Source organism: Triticum aestivum, chromosome 3A, assembly GCF_018294505.1.
Source record: "Triticum aestivum cultivar Chinese Spring chromosome 3A, IWGSC CS RefSeq v2.1, whole genome shotgun sequence".
Lineage (NCBI taxonomy): Eukaryota > Viridiplantae > Streptophyta > Magnoliopsida > Poales > Poaceae > Triticum > Triticum aestivum.
The window spans coordinates 160,520,041-160,531,767 of NC_057800.1; the positions used below are offsets into that span (position 1 = coordinate 160,520,041).

An 11,727-nucleotide genomic window follows, 5' to 3' on the forward strand; every position below is an offset into this window, starting at 1 on the left:
TTTTTACAAATATCTTAAAAAGTATCCTTAATGTTTTTATTACTAACATTTTACTAAATGTTTTTTTATAGAATACACATGTTTATATTTAAGTTTTCGATTAACTAATCATCGTATGTATGTATAATGTTTTTAACACACAAATATTTCAAAAACAAATTACTTACGTTTTTACAAATATACATAAAAATAAACCGTGCAAAATGGGCTGCAGTATCTGCAGCCCATTTAAGCTCCCCATGCGTTTTCGCTCAGTACGTATGAATATTTGTTTTTTGAAACTCTCAGTACGTATGAATATGTTACACATAGTAGACATGCGAAACTGTTTGGCTGAGTCACTAAATTGGCTAGTGTTTTAAACTGTTTTAAGCGTTGGTCGCGGTTTCAGCACCTGCGCACCTATTTTTCATGGTAATTTTCACATATTCACATCACATTGGTGGTTTGCTTTTCTGCAGATAAAAAATTGCAAGGTTTTTACTTTTTTGCAAAAATACATCCCAGCTTTTTCCATGAATAAAAAAAATATAGGTGTTTTGTGTAAAAAATTCCATGAATAAAAATATATAAAGATGCTTTGTGCAAAAAAATGCATCATCCAAGCGCCTTCACTCACTACCAGTTGGAGCCATACACATGGATACGCCCATGTATGCATTTGGGACCGCATGTGCACACTTGAGTCAATTTAAATGACTACAATTCTGTATTTTCAAAGTTTTAGCACCAAACCGAACATCAGGTGCAAGTTCTATGACTACCGGTGATATTTACCCCTAATCTTTCCCATGACTGAAATCCAAGCACATTGTGCAATATTGCAGGTGAAATACTACACAACATGAGACAGGATATATTTGCATTTTACACAGGATACATACACATCACCTACGAGGTGTAACGCTGTGCATGCACCCGGCTACTCCTTCACAAAACACATACTTAGACGTAACCGATCTGAGATTCCATATGACCAGATAAAAACAATAGGTTCAAATTAAGATAGCAAAATACTTGATAGCCAATTAAGCAGGGTTGCTCAAATTTAATTAGCACTGCACTTTTTCGTACGGATCATCTCAGACTGAGACTGCAATGAAGTCAACCAAGATCAGCTTATGTTCAATAATACCCTGTGAACCAACATGCCAAAAACTCCCATCAGACTATGAACAGGCAGTTTCAGCTAGCCGTGAGCCTTATGGTTTCTTCAGGCCCTCAACCAATGATTTCAGTAGGTCTTCTTTCGAGATCCTATAATCATGAGCTTTCAACATTTCTTTGTCAATGAAATGAAACGCAAAGGTCTTTTGCATTTTCTCGGAAAAAAACAAGCATGCTTATTCACCAGAGCTTCATATTTAGATGCATCGTTCACCAATCTTAGTGCCTCATCTTTTGAAACCTGGAAGGAACATGATTTAGACCAAGTGACAAGTTTGCAAGAAATGGGATAGCATGCAGCTGATAAGACATTCACAAAATAGTATCTACAATTTACCAGAGAAGAATTGCCAACTTTTTTAGGCTTCCATATCATCTTCAGAGCTGTTGCAATGTCCAGTAAGCTCCAACCCTCACAGCTGATGCCAGACACATCCTTAATGACAGCACCTGCTTCGCGCATGACTACAGAATATTTCATCTCAACAGAATCACACTCAGACAATGCGGAAGCCGTCGCAACAATTTGTTCATTGACCTGGAGACAAAGAAGATTGCTTCATCACTAAAGAAGAGATGCTAAGCACAATTTTTCTACTGAAGTTACGTCCAAAACTTTGGTCCATGGCAACTAATTAACTCACCATCTCTGGTTTGACATTACAGTCATAACACTTCAAGAATTTTTGCAATCCCTTACTCGGGAGGCGGTCCTCTTTAGCCAGCTGTGATTTTTCTATAGGTATCAAACCTGGCATGCAATTCTGTATGCCCCACATTACCTCCATCACCCGTTTATTATACAGGCATTCTATTTCCTGGAAGAAGTCACAGCGAAAATCATGATCAAAGTTGCTCAAAGGTATAGGTGAAGCAGGAACTTATACTCACCAATCTCTCTTCAATGATTTCCTTATATTCAGGCTTTCCGACTGCCATTTTCTTACCAGGGAGCCACGCCCTGATCATGTCAGCAAGCCTTTCACTGACACCAGTGTTCTGATTAATGGCACTGGACTTGTCCTCAAAAGTTTGGAACTCCATCAGCAAAACAACCTGATGAAGAAATAAAACAAGGGTAGGGGGTAAAACAAAACAATTGATCAAGTATCATGTCATGTCTCTCGACAAGGAGAGGGGGCTGGTTCAATAATTATATCTCAACCGTAACGATGTACCCATGTTCCAAGTCCTCATTCATCAAAATACCAGTGTAATTCAGATTACGTTCATAAACAAAGGTGCTGCTCTTCATAGAAGCACATCAAACAAATTCTTTAGAAATACTGTTACACCCATGGTGGACATTTAGCAGTAGTAGTTTTTGGGCATGCATGCACTCGCATCCAGGCTACATGCTTTACAACCAGATTTATGAGGGAAAGTTGTGTTAACCTCTTAATTATTTAGTTAAGAAGTAATGAAGAATATGTTTGTGTTGCTCCTTCAACACAAAACAAAATAAATTAACAGAAAATGATGATGCAATCAAGAATGGTGCAAGATCGCTAGTAGAAATTATTATTTGGCGGCAAGCAACATCAGGATATAAAATCAGAAGGAGGCACTAACCCCTTTTGCCGTGTTACTGTCAGCGAAATTAAGCCATATGTCCTGCAGGAGACGAGGATAAAACAGAAAAGTAGGTAAATGGCATGGACAACAAGAGAAAGCAAGCAAGCACATCAGTAACCAAGGAAGGAAGAACATATAGTACCTCCAGAGATCTAGGTGGGTTAATGAGTGACCCACAAAAAAGGAAGACTGCAAAGCCAGAGGGTGTCTCGAACAGAAGCAGCATGTATTCCCTGATCCGACATAGGTCAGCTGCAAACAAGTTAGCAGACTTAAGCAAGCATGATTACCAAGAAAAGAAAACACAGAATTCAGATATGAAGCCTGATGCCAGGGGCCCTTGCGACAGCCAGGGGCTATTAAGAATACCCAGCTTGACCACCCCTGGCACGGCCCACTGGATTGGCTGGCCATCATACCCACAATATGGCCTGTTTAATGGGTCATCTTTCACCCTGTGCTTCTGTGGGAGCGGGGCGACCCCGTCAAGTTCGCTCCTCTCCTCTCGTCCAATGCTTCTGCACGTCTGCTGGGTGTGCTGACCTCCACTCAGATGCCACCGCCTGGGCTTCCCACCACCTGATCCTCCACAGATTTCGCCGCTACCCATGGCGAGCCCTCGGAAGCCTATATATATATTGTCTTCTAGCCGGTGCACTCAACTGTTCCATGCCATTCACTGGAATGTTCCAGCGATGGAAGGCAATTGTTCCCACCAGTTGGAAATAAATTTCCCAAGGGCGCAGCAGGAGCAAGAGTTCTAGCGGTAGCCCGGAGGTGTTTGCGGTGGCAACTGGCAACTGGCAAGCAGTTGATGCTGCCGTTTTGCTGCCTGGAAGTACCAGCTGTGCAAGCAAAGCAGAGGCGGGAGTGTGAGAAACCAATAATGCTAGATCTACAGGCTGAATCCTAGGCACTAACCTTACGGGATGATGTTGTGTGCAACCACGCAACTGCTCGAGAAAATTTCAGAGCAAACCTAGAAACCCACGAACTGCGTGGATCCACGTCGTGTGCCTAAGGTAAGTGTAGTACTATTGGTGAGAGGCGGTGGGCGGAACCACGAATCACATCCGCGTGGGCGATGTGCCGCCTGTTCCGTGCCTCAGCCAAAACACTGCCAACGCACCCACAAACCGCGGATCTATGCCTCCCCCTTTACAACCAAGCTCACGAAACCTAACCTAGGATGTCCGGATCTGTGGGTTCGAACCAAAATTGGTCTCGTGAACGCCCCCACAGCAGGTATGTGCTCCTACAAATCTAGGGTTTCCTTTCGCTTTCCTACTAAAAGTTTCCCTGCCAAATAAATGAGACTGGGAGACGAGGATGACGGCGGGCGAGTGGCTCACAAGGGCGTGGGGGTCGCGACGGAGCAGGAGCGCCCCGGCGTCGCCTCTTCGTCGCCAGATGAGAAGATGCTGAGGAGAATCGCTTCTTCATCGCCGGAGAAGAGGAAGTGTCGCAGATTTTTTTTTTTTTTGCAACAAAGGTCAAGTTGTAGAAAATATATGCAACAGAGATAATGTTGTAGGAACTATTATTGTGAGTGAAGCCTGAAGAGGCGACAACCATGGAAGCCGGTGCTCCTCCAGGGCGACCGTGTCGACATGCTTGCCGACGGCAAGCCCTGATGGCGGCGGTTGGAGCAGCCTGGGGAGGTGTCAGTTTGAGAGGGAGCTCGGAAGGAACGCGGGGTGACTACTTGTGCTTGTCGGCGGCCTCGTCGGCGTGTTTGCCGGCAACGGCGGTCGTGCTTGTCGGCAGCATCGTTGGATGTTTGCTGGTGGGGGCTTCTGATTGACGAGGGCTTGCGAGGAGCATGGGAGACGAGGGATCCAGATCCCGCAACACACCAATTGTTGCGGTGTGGGAAATTGCAACAACTACTGAGTTGCAAAATTTAGTCTACGTAATACGTTGTTCCTGAGACATCTAATTAAAATCAGATCTGACGGCTAGGGAGGTGGTGGATGTACGCGTCTTTATCAGTCGAATGATTAGAATCATTTACGCAAATGCTTATACGTACACGCATATACTCATCCTTATAAAAATATACGCATACCTTACTCCTATGAGCATCTTTATTAAGAGATTGAGCTGGCATATCATCCTAAGATTTATAAAATCTCCATAGGTGTCTGTCATCGATGGGAACGTTTTCTCTCACAGAAAGTGTATCGCGGGAAATTCTAAAAAAATATTAGATCGGTGCTTCTTGAACCATACAAGCCCACGCACCTCGTACACGCCTTTTTTACTAGTACTAGTAGAAAATTGACCGTGGATTGTCACAGGCAATATAAAATCAATTTAATGATTTCATCATTTGTCTAATGGGAACAAAAAATCATAATTATCTAAAAAATTTAGTTGAGGATTATCTAACTCGTTGTTATCATATGTCTAATGGGAAATAGAACATCATAATTATCTAATTCTTTTAGTTGAGGATTATCTAACTCGATGTTATGAGATGACGAAGTAGCTTACATCTCTATTGAATTGAATTTAAGAAGAGCACACACAATTTTTCATCTCATAAATTCGAAGTAGCTTACATCTCTCACTCTGTATCAAAATAAAAGACGTGTTTTGACACTATGAAAAACGTCTTATATTTCGTATCAAAATATAAGATGTTTTTTTAACACTGACGTATTGTCAAAAAAAGCTCTTATATTTTGATACTAAGGGAGCAACTATTTACTTCACATTAAATATTTAAAATAAGCTTACAAAAATGAACAGGTGACCTTGTGTGTCAATTCTTTTATAAGCATGAAGGGATTTAGAATCTCTTTTTTGGATGCTCTGCTGCAAAATATTGCTAGGGGTAATTTGTAACATCTTGGGGATGTCTTAGTCTAGGCCCACATGTTTTACCCAGTATTTCTGGTGGATATCTCACTTTATCCCACACAACAGAAACTTGCATATAGTTGGAGTGGCGGCCTTATGATGGGTCATCTAAAAACTTAGGAATAGAGCACGATTTGATGGAAAACTTGTGAAATCCCTAGCTGAGTTTATCTACTATGCTTCTTCTTTCCTTCGATATTTGGCAGGCCTTCAAAATGAGGAGGACAGGAGGATGGTGGAGCAAGGAGTTGATCGCTTGCAAGGTATGGTGCTAGGGATGCATAGAGTGAATCCGTCGTCTAATGGCGATGGCCCTTCGATGCTGGAAGACGAAGAGAATAGGAAGTTGAGGAGAAGCTCGAGGTTTGTGAGCCACGTGTGGATTTTAGGGACTCGAGTCGATTAGGTTTAGGAGAGACGGATCGGTGCTTCTTTTTTCTTTTCTTTTTGAGGGAAAGGACCGGTGCTTCGTGAACCGTACAATCCCACACACACCTCCTACACGCCTTTTTTAGGGTTAATGTTGCCGCATTTATTTAACCAACGTAGCTCGAATGTCATTTGAAATTACATCTAAGACATAGTCTGGGACCCCCGCCCCCACCCACCCACCCACACACACACACCTTACAAAGTTCTTCTCCTACCCCTACTCTAGCTAATTTATGTGCAGCAACATTCGCCTACTGACTGACCCAAGAAACTTTAAAATCACTCCTAGTATGCAACATCTTTTTGATCTCCTAAATTCATGGTCCTGCTGCCGAATAGTTTTGACTGGGTTGATTGATCATTTGCACCACAGCCTTGCTATCTAGCTCGGCATGGACTCTTTGTGTTCATCTGCATGCCTTATTTTTACTAGTAGAAAATTGACCGTGTGTTGCACCGGGGATACACTTGCGCTATTAAATCGTTGCTATGGTAGTGAAAACGGGCAAAGGAGAAAACAAGAAGAGATTATATGTGATTTTACCTCCTCAGCAGAGCCTAGTTCATGGACATTGAGTTTCTTAGCCCGAACTCACATGAGCTCGGGTGAACAGTAAAATCAAAAAATACAAAAAAACTGAAACTTTTTAGTGACAAACATTGACAAAAGTTTTCAACGCTTGCAAAATTTCATTGTTGAATGACTTTTGTAGAAGTTGTGGCTAAAAAACAAAATCGGTGCTCCAAAAATTTAAATTCCAAAAGCATTTAGGAGTGATGTTTTTTGCCATGGCTTCCACAAATGTCGTTTCACGATGAAATTTTGCAAGAGTGGAAAACTTTTGTCAATGTTTGCCACTAACAAAATTCAGAATTTTTGGAATTTATTTTCAATATTTTTTTATTTAACTATTCACCAGAGCTCATTTGAGCTTGCGGGACAGGAAGAGTACTTTCACTAGTTGATGCCCTTCTTGCTCTGCATCACTAACAAATGATGTCATTGTCGGTGTCAAAACCGGCCGATCTCGGGTAGGGGGTCCCGAACTGTGCGTGTGTGGATCGAAGGTAACAGGAGGCGGGGGACACGATGTTTACCCAGGTTCGGGCCCTCTTAATGGAGGTAATACCCTACTTCATGCTTGATTGACTTTGATGAGTATAGGGGTTACAAGAGTTGATCTACCTCGAGATCGTAATGGCTAAACCCTAGATGTCTAGTCTATATGATTGTGTTCGCCTCTACGGACTAAACCCTCCGGTTTATATAAACACCGAAGAGGGCCAGGGTTGTACAAAGTCGGTCCACAGAGAAAGGAAACTATATGACTAGCCGCCAAGCTTGCTATCCACGCCAAGGAGAGCCCCATCCGGACACGGGGAAAAGCCTTCTATATTGTACCTTCACGGCCCATTAGTCCGGCCCACGTCACATAGCCCGACCATCCAAGGACCCCTTAATCCAGGACCCCCTCAGTAGCCCCCGAACTTGCCTTCAATGACGATGTAGTATCCGGCTTTACGTCTTCGGCTTTGCAAGGCGAGTTCTTCATTGTACTTTGGATTGACGACAGTCCGGCTGCTCATTAAATACCATTTCTTCACTGTCGTTGCCTCGGCTTCCATGTGTCAATTGAATGTGAACAGTCTCGGTGTTTTTACAAATAACACCTCGACCAGGCGGGAAAGGCGCCTATATAAAGAAATTGGATCTCGAAAGACCATTCCACACCACGCGGAAATCCTTAGAACTTGCCCTAGGAAATCGCCCAAACATGGCCAGCGCTCCTAGCTCCTCATCATGCCCCAACGTCCCTCAAAAAGGCGACTGTGAAAGTTGTTCGATGTCCCACGCCCATCTGAGCAAACTTCAGGCGCAAGGATACCTTCCTCCCGGGGATCTATTCTCCGTTCGGGTTGGATTAACTTCCATTAACGGTGAAGCCTTGGCGGAGAATTTCCCAAATCCTTCTAAAGAGGAGTGGGTGTGCTTTGTTTCCTTCCTCTTGAGAGGCGTAGGATTTCTCGTTCATCCTTTCCTTAGAGGTCTACTGGAGTATTACAGCCTTCAACTGCACAATCTGACGCCGGGCTCCATCCTGCATATCGCGGGCCTCGTTGCTCTTTGCGAGCTGTTCCTGGGCTGCGAGGCCCATCTCGAGCTATGGCAGATTTTTTTTGCCTCGTCCCCGCTCCCAAAAGGGATCTATATTCGAGGTGGGCAGCGATGAAGTATGGCGCATAGCCGGGACTGGATACCTGTCTGGCACTCCGTAGAAGGCATCTAAAGAGTGGCCCTTGGAGTGGTTTTATATTGAAGACGTCATTCTTCCGGACCCAATCCGGTGCGGACTTCCCGAATTCTCCAGCGCCCTTTTAAAGAAGCGCACCAGCTGGCGTCCCCAAAGCCTCGAAGAAGAAGATAATGCGGAGGTTTCTAGACTAGCAAGCAAGATCAGAGTACTTGCCAACTCAGGGCTGTCCATAATTGAGGTAATGGCAATTTCCATAACCCGATGCGTTGAGCCGCTCCAATCTAGAGGTCTCCCCATGTGGAACTATAATGGGGAGGACGATGCGTCCCGTTGTCTGTGCAAAGGTCCGGATTTGTCGCCCTGGCCACTATCTTAGCTGATCTGTACAAAGGGGAGAAGGAAGACTTCGCTCGTTTAACATGTCGAGAAGGCTTTTCCATGTAAAACCCCATCCCCTGGGCGAGTTTTTCAATTATTGGCTTTACTCAACCTTCCTTAGAGTTTATGCCAGTCGAATTTAATCCGGCTGTTTTTGACAGAAATGGAGAAAGATCGCCGAGGGGATCTACAGCCCTGCTCCGCAGCCAGAGGACCTATTCGGGACTTAGATCCCGGATATGAAGAAGATCCGGACATATTTATAGAGCTTAAGGAGGGAGTTTTTTATCAGGCAAGCTATGACGACATGGAAGTAGCCATTACAGCCGATTACCCCGGCCTTCTCCCTTCCTCCCATGTAAGTACCCAAGAGACGTCTTCTCCAAAAGAGTTTTCTCATTGCGCCTCACCCACCACAGTGTCTCATGCTCCGAAGGGGCGATGCTCGTCTCGCCAAGCTATATCAAAGGTGTCTTCTAAGGAGGCGACACCTGCACGGGGCGAGTCTTTGAAAAGAAAGGCCAATAGTGATACTACCGAGCCATCGCTGTCACCAAAGAGGTATAGTTTTTAACACGCACCCAGTGGACAGACCAAATCGTGACGTTTTCTGTTGGGCCATCTTGCAGGAAGAGCATACGATGGACTATATCCGGGGACCTCACCGGCCGTACATCGACCAATCCGGCCCCGGGCCCTGCCATAAGGACTAGGGCTGATACGGGTAAAATGTCGGGTTGTCATCTCCAAGAGGATTCGGACAATGTATCTGTCACCAATTCCGAAGTGGAGAGCGCGACGAATCATCGTCGGCGGAAAGAGGCCATGCGCAATCCCAGTTTTACCGTAGAGGCGTTCCATGCCCACAACTCTGCGGATGCATACATCCGAGTTGCTCGGGATGGGCTTACCGGAGCCACACACCAACTTTTAAAGGATATGCGGGTAAGAGCTTTTCATAGATTCAATACTCATGTGCCAGTAGCCCCTGAGACTTGAAGCTATTTGGGCCAACTGATTTAAGGGTCATTGTATTATCAGGTACTCACGGAGAAAAACAACATGCTATCCAAGGAGCTTGAAGAATGTCGGACCAAGCTAACTGCTGTCAGCGCAGAACTGGCGAAGTCCAAGGAGGCACTGAATGGTAAGGTCAATCACTGTCCAAAAAATACGATTCTGTGCCAACAATGATTTTTAAATATGCATTGTTTTATTTACGGCGGCAGTATTGCTGGATCAGGTGGAGGATAGACTAAAGGCTACGCAGGCAGATAAACAGCATGCCGAAAGGCAAGAATCCATTGGTCAGCGTATATTCACACGGACCAGGGATGAGAAGAACAAAATATAGGATGTCAACATCAAGCATGCCGAGGAGCTAAAGGACGTAAGAGCCCAACTGTCGGATGCTTTGAAGGAGAACCGAAAGCGGAAGGTGACATATTTAGTATGTGCCTGAACCTAAATTTCATAAGATCCCCTGATGAAAAAAATACGAGATTTGTTCCTGTAGGTTTGTTAACTGGGCGGCCTGAAGGAGAAGTGTCCGGATTTCAAAGCGACCTACTGCAAGAGCTATCTAAAGTGCACGAGCGAGCTCAGAAAGCGATGAGGAATATGGCTAAGGCTTTATGGCCATCTAGTTCTCCTCCAGGAATGATGGGGGAGCTCATGGAGTTATTCAAGGGAGTTCGACTTCATTTTGAGTTGTGGAAGGCATCAGCATGTCGAGAAGGTGCACGAGAGGCCTGGGCCATGGTGAAAACATGGTATACCAGACTTGATCCGAACCATATGGCCCGGGTTGGACCTCGGGGACCAGATGGACAAGAAATTCCGGTTAGCTTGGTGTACGACCTAGTAAAAATAGCCGCTAAATTTTCATAGCAGGACTGTAAACTAGACAGCCTAATAGATGGCATAGATAATGAGTAGGCATGTGATTTTATGTGACAATACACTTTATCAGCAAAACTTATCTCCGGCCGAATTGTAAAAGATTGTCATGGCAGACCTTCTGCTTTAACCTCCAAGACCCAAGGGTGGAGTGTTTACGAATACTATACCTGTGGGAAACACCAAGTATGTTCGGAAACCAGGTGATCCGGCCATAATGCTTGAACAGACAAACTATACTCGGGGAGTTATGTTATATTACTTTTTAACCTAAGAAACATCTTCCAGAAAGAATAGTTCTGTTAAGGGTTCCTCTCCCTGGGTCGGCATGCGTTTATGCATGACTAAGCCGTGATGCGAAAGAATCACATGAGTCTTTGTATTTCTGGTAGTTTATATTGCTACGAAGGCGGTTCTTCTTTTGTCCGCCAACCAATTATTCCCTTAAGAAAGCTAGCTTTCGGCTTCACTCGTCTGAGGTACATGTCCGGATGACCCGGTTGTAACACTCGTAGAGGTTCTCCCTTTATGCCCTAGCCGAACAAGCGGGAACGTAGGGCATAAGCACAAGAGCCAAGCAACCTAGCTTGGCAAAAATTTAAGTCATAGAGGTGCATATAATGGCGAAGATAGGACGTATATGAGCAAACAATACACATATATATGGTGAGCCCTATGCTCGAGATAATAAAAAGCTTCTATTGAAGGAAGCCCCCAGTTATGGTGGGGTGTGTACATTTAAGGATGTATACCCTGTTGGGGAACGTTGCAGAAAACAAAAAATTTCCCTACGGTTTCACCAAGATCCATCTAGGAGTTCATCTAGCAACGAGTGATCGGATTGTATCTACATACCTTTGTAGATCACGCGCGGAAGCGTTCAAAGAACGAGGATGAGAAGGCGTACTCGACGTGATCCAAATCATCGGAGATCCTAGCGCCGAACGGACGGCACCTCCGTGTTCAACACACGTACGGTTAGCGTGACATCTCCTCCTTCTTGATCCAGCAAGGGGAAGGAGAGGTTGAGGAATATGGCTCCAGCAGCAGCACGACGGCGTGGTGGTGGTGGAGCTGCAGTACTCCGTCAGGGCTTCCCAAGCTCTACGGAGGAGGAGGAGGTGTTGGAGAGGGAGAGGGAGGCACCAGGGCTTAG

The 11,727-nt window shown here is 44.8% G+C and overlaps 1 protein-coding gene across 3 annotated transcripts; it reads right to left on the minus strand.

The window, feature by feature from the left end:
* Positions 1-973: 973 nt before the first annotated feature.
* On the minus strand, positions 974-4,694 carry LOC123058170 (probable nucleolar protein 5-1). Of its 3 annotated transcripts, none has more exons than XM_044480984.1 (7): positions 4,315-4,694; positions 2,885-2,994; positions 2,740-2,781; positions 2,059-2,223; positions 1,812-1,985; positions 1,505-1,705; positions 974-1,408 (listed from the first exon to the last, which is right to left on the minus strand). In XM_044480984.1, the coding sequence occupies exons 1-7, from the start codon at positions 4,352-4,354 to the stop codon at positions 1,274-1,276; spliced, it is 867 nt and encodes a 288-aa protein (XP_044336919.1). In that variant the 5' UTR covers positions 4,355-4,694; the 3' UTR covers positions 974-1,273. The 3 variants fall into 3 exon arrangements, with proteins under 3 accessions (XP_044336919.1, XP_044336918.1, XP_044336920.1); XM_044480983.1 differs by lacking the exon at positions 4,315-4,694 and adding an exon at positions 4,095-4,305; XM_044480985.1 differs by lacking the exon at positions 4,315-4,694 and adding an exon at positions 3,162-4,048.
* Between the last annotated feature and the right edge of the window lie 7,033 nt (positions 4,695-11,727).